Source organism: Lithobates pipiens, unplaced genomic scaffold (genome assembly GCF_037356315.1).
Source record: "Lithobates pipiens isolate NorthernLeopardFrog02 unplaced genomic scaffold, aLitPip1_a1.2 Scaffold_160, whole genome shotgun sequence".
Lineage (NCBI taxonomy): Eukaryota > Metazoa > Chordata > Amphibia > Anura > Ranidae > Lithobates > Lithobates pipiens.
The window spans coordinates 967,449-971,617 of record NW_027507749.1 but is presented as its reverse complement, the minus strand read 5'-3'; the positions used below and the strand labels follow the sequence as shown (position 1 = coordinate 971,617).

At 44.1% G+C, this 4,169-nt stretch overlaps 1 protein-coding gene across 1 annotated transcript; it reads right to left on the bottom strand.

The window, feature by feature from the left end:
* Positions 1–839: 839 nt before the first annotated feature.
* On the bottom strand, positions 840–2,654 carry LOC143986451 (vomeronasal type-2 receptor 26-like). The gene has a single exon (XM_077484796.1). It carries the CDS (start codon positions 1,839–1,841, stop codon positions 963–965), a length of 879 nt encoding a protein of 292 aa, XP_077340922.1. The 5' UTR covers positions 1,842–2,654; the 3' UTR covers positions 840–962.
* Positions 2,655–4,169: the final 1,515 nt, after the last annotated feature.

Sequence of the window (4,169 nt, the reverse complement as noted above, 5' to 3'; positions counted from 1 at the left end):
CAACACGGTCCCATCGGACATTTTCTGTCGGAATATCCGACCGTGTGTACAAGGGCTTAGAGATTCCAGACACACCACCTTATGGGATTCTTATGAGTAAGAACATCAAGTGAAAAAAAAAAAAAACACATTTGGCTCCTCGGTTGTTATAATTCTGATGTAAATGTCTTCTTTAGAATAAAATAATAATATGATTGATCAATGAGAACCCGAAACGTGTTATTTTCTTTGGAAGTTTTAATATCAGGATCTGGCAAAGTCTTGTGTACAAGTGTTGTAAAGTGATTTTTAGAACACAGCAAGCAAAATAAATGTATTATTGTAGCCATATACATCTACATAGAATATATTTAAAGTGACTCTGACACAAAAATAACGACATTACAAGCATCTTATAAAAGAAAATGTTTAAAATTTATCTTCCAGGAAGGTGTTGAGTGAGATCTTCCCTCTCTTGAAGAGCTACAAGTGTCTCTGGTATCTGACACTTTCGGATTATTTGGATTCTTTGCCCCCCCCCCCCCCCCCCCCGGTCACTGTGGTTCCTCCTCACTAAGTGACAACGTTGTTCTGTAGTGATGTCATGTCTGGTGGGAGGAACCACTACCCCCAGTAGGGGACAAGGTTTCTGACAAATCCAAAGTGTTGTGTCCAAAGCAAAAATTAGATATTAAATGTTTATATATAATAAAGAACTCTCAGTTGGACGGAAAATCAAATTTTTGCTTTTGACACCACACTTTGGATATGTCGGAAACCTTGTCCCCTACTGGGTGTAGTGGTTCCTCCCACCAGACATGACCTCACTACAGAACAACGTAGTTACTTAGTGAGGAGGAACCACAGTGACCAGAGAGGGGCAAAGAATCCAAATCATTCTCAATACACTAAAAAAACACTAAAATTAACAATAATATAGTTAATGATATAACTACTGGTAACCCAGTGTAGCTCCATACATATTAATGGATAATTGTTTTAGTATTCAGGTCAGGTCTGAACAGAATTATGTAACATTTTGGAAAAAATATACAGCCAAGAAGTCCAGCACTTGATGTCATTATAGCAAAAACCTCCACAGCCACCATGTATTTCCCTCTGGTGCTCAGATAGGCCGGGATCATGGCAATCCAGACACTGCAGAACACCAGCATGCTGAAGGTGATGTACTTGGCCTCATTAAAACTGTCCGGTAATGTCCTGGCTAAAAAAGCAATAATGAAGCTCACAGCTGCCAGAAGCCCCATATATCCCAGGACAGAGTAGAAGCCGATAACTGAACCCTCATTACACTGAATGATGATCTTTCTCTGATAAGAGTGAGTGTCCCGATCCTGGAAGGGAGGAGAAATAGACAACCAAGTGACACAGATTATGACTTGGACCAGTGAGAAGACACAAATGATAGAACTGGGCAGTTTGGTTCCCATCCATTTCCTCCAGGGACTCCCAGGTTTGGTGGCTTTAAAAGCAATACACACCATGATACTTTTGGCAAGTAGAGAAGAGACGGCAACTGAGAAGATGACACCAAAAGAGGTCACACGCAGCATGCAGGTCACATCTACTGGATGGCCGAGGAATAAGAAGACACAGAGGAAGCTCAACATGATGGAGACCAGGAGAAGATAGCTCAGGTCCCGGTTATTAGCTTTAACAATGGGGGTGTCCTGGTAATGTATAAATATTCCCAATATTAAACCAGTCAGAAGACAACAGAGGATGGAGACAGCTGAAAACACGGCAACAATGGGATCATCAGTGTAGGAGAGAACTTCCATCACTCTTGGAATACACTGATCCTTCTTTTCATTTGGCCATTCTTCATCAGGACATTTCATGCAGTTGTCACTGTCTGTAGGAAGAACAATACAAACACAATGAGCTAAACTACTCTACCACTACAGAGTCCTCCCGATCATGGTCCCAACTTATTTTTATAGGGTAGTTCAAAGCCAAGTGTATAGCTACATTTGGGGTACTAAGACTCCTAGAATCTCGAGAATCACCTTACTCCGTAGTAAGCTTAATGGGGGCCTAGGTGTTCCCAATTTTCTCCGCTACTATCACTCAGCCCAGTTAGCCCAATTAACTCTCATGCATGCAAAAACAGAGATTCCTCTCTAGGTCGCTCTGGAAGCAATAACTCCATCACCAATGTACTATGGCTCCTTGCCTCCCCTCGGGGCCCTATTTCTAACCTTGTAACTCAACATTCCTTACAAATTTGGGACAAGCTCAGTAGACCTCTTAAATTAACCTCTCCACACTAACCCCTGCTCTCCTTTATTGGCCATCCACATTTCTACCCAGCCTATACCGAGCCTGCCTTATTCCCAGCCTGGACTTGTGCCGGTCTGGAACGCATACGGGATATGATCTCAGACGGTGTCGTTAAATCGTTTCCAGCTCTACAAGCACAAACACACATTCCTTCTCAGGAGTGCTTTACATATCTCCAAATCTCCCACTTTGTTCGAACTATAATAGGCAAGCACACCACAACGAATACCCTGTCTATTTTTGAAAATGTTTGCGATTCGGATACCCACACCCCAGGTATAATCTCTAGCTTCTATACATACCTCATAACATCCCCTTCCACACTCCCGTTGTACGCCACAGCTTGGTCTAAAGATCTAGCCATAGATTTGGACATTGGCGACTGGACAAGGATATGGGAAGCTACCAAGATCTCCTCACAGAATGTTGTTGCATCAGAAGCTAGCTATAAAGTCCTCATGAGGTGGTACCTGGTCCCCTAAATGCTTTCGTGGCTGTGGGGATAGAGGCACACATCACCATATATGGTGGACCTGCCCCATTGCACAGCGCTTGTGGGCGACAATATTTCAAATGGCCTCAGATTTATTTGGTATTACCCTTGACCCTGATCCTTCCTTTGCCTTGCTCAACCTCCCCCCACAGGACTACACCAAGGCGCACTTGCGCCTTCTCCTTCAACTCTTCACGGCTGCCAAGCAGACGCTAGCAAGAGCCTGGAAGTCCCCAACCTTGAATACTACCACCCAGGCAATGATACACAGTAAAATCGAAGCCACAATCTTAGACAAGATTCCCCAGCACCTTAAAATTTGGCGTCACTGGTCAGACCGGTTCCTCCCCTGGGCTTCACAGTCACCTCTTGGAGCCCTGAGTCTTACCCCCAGATATATGTAGCAGGCCCTAGTTTTTTCACGGCCCCTGAGAGCCACCTGGCCAGCACTCTCTTCTTCTTTATTCCACTCTCTTTCCACTTCACTAACCCCTGTAGCCTTTCTCTCATCCTGCTCCCCCCTTTCTTCTCCTCTCCCTCTTTCCATCCTCTTCCTTCTACCTCCCCCTTTTTCTCCTTATACCCCGTTGGTAATGAAGCCTGAAATATACTTTATGTAACCATTACTGTTGCCCAGTTTGATCCGGGCAGAGTAGACACCCTTGAGTTTATTCCATTATCACTAGTGGGCTTACGCCCCCCCCCCCTGTTAATACAACTGTTAGCCCTTATACACATGGTCGGAGATTCCGACAACCAAATCCGTCGGATTTTGTCCGAAACTGTTGCATACACGCGGTCGGACAAAGTTGTCGGAAAATCCGACGTGATGACGTTATTTCGTTACGATGGGACTATGTTCAGGCTAGTAGCCAATAGCTTTGGTGTAGGAATTTGATCTGAGCATGCGTGGCACTTTGTCCGATCGGAATTCTCTACACATGATCGGAGTATGTCGGATCGGAGCATTTTGTCGGAAAATGTTACCAACAAGTTGGAAAACTTGGTCCGTCGGATACTCCGACAGAAACAGTCCAATGGAGACCACACACAGTCGGAATATCCGCCAAAAGGTCCGATCGAACACATTCCATCGGAATCTCCGACCGTGTGTACAAGGGCTTATTGTATACGTGTCTGTACCTAACCATTTGTCTTGTTGTGTTGTACACCCTACTTTTCTGAAGTTTTTTCTCACCCAGTCATATGCAAATACTCTGCTAGTATCTTCTAGTCAAAAATTGTATGCGTGACGGTGATTGTTTTGTGTCTTGCTTGTTGCCAATAAAAATCTTTGAACAAACACCATGAGCATCGGGGTCAGAGCTTCTAAAAAGATGATTTGTTTGTGTTGTCTCATAGCTAGCAATTGGATTTCTATCATTGTTGGAGT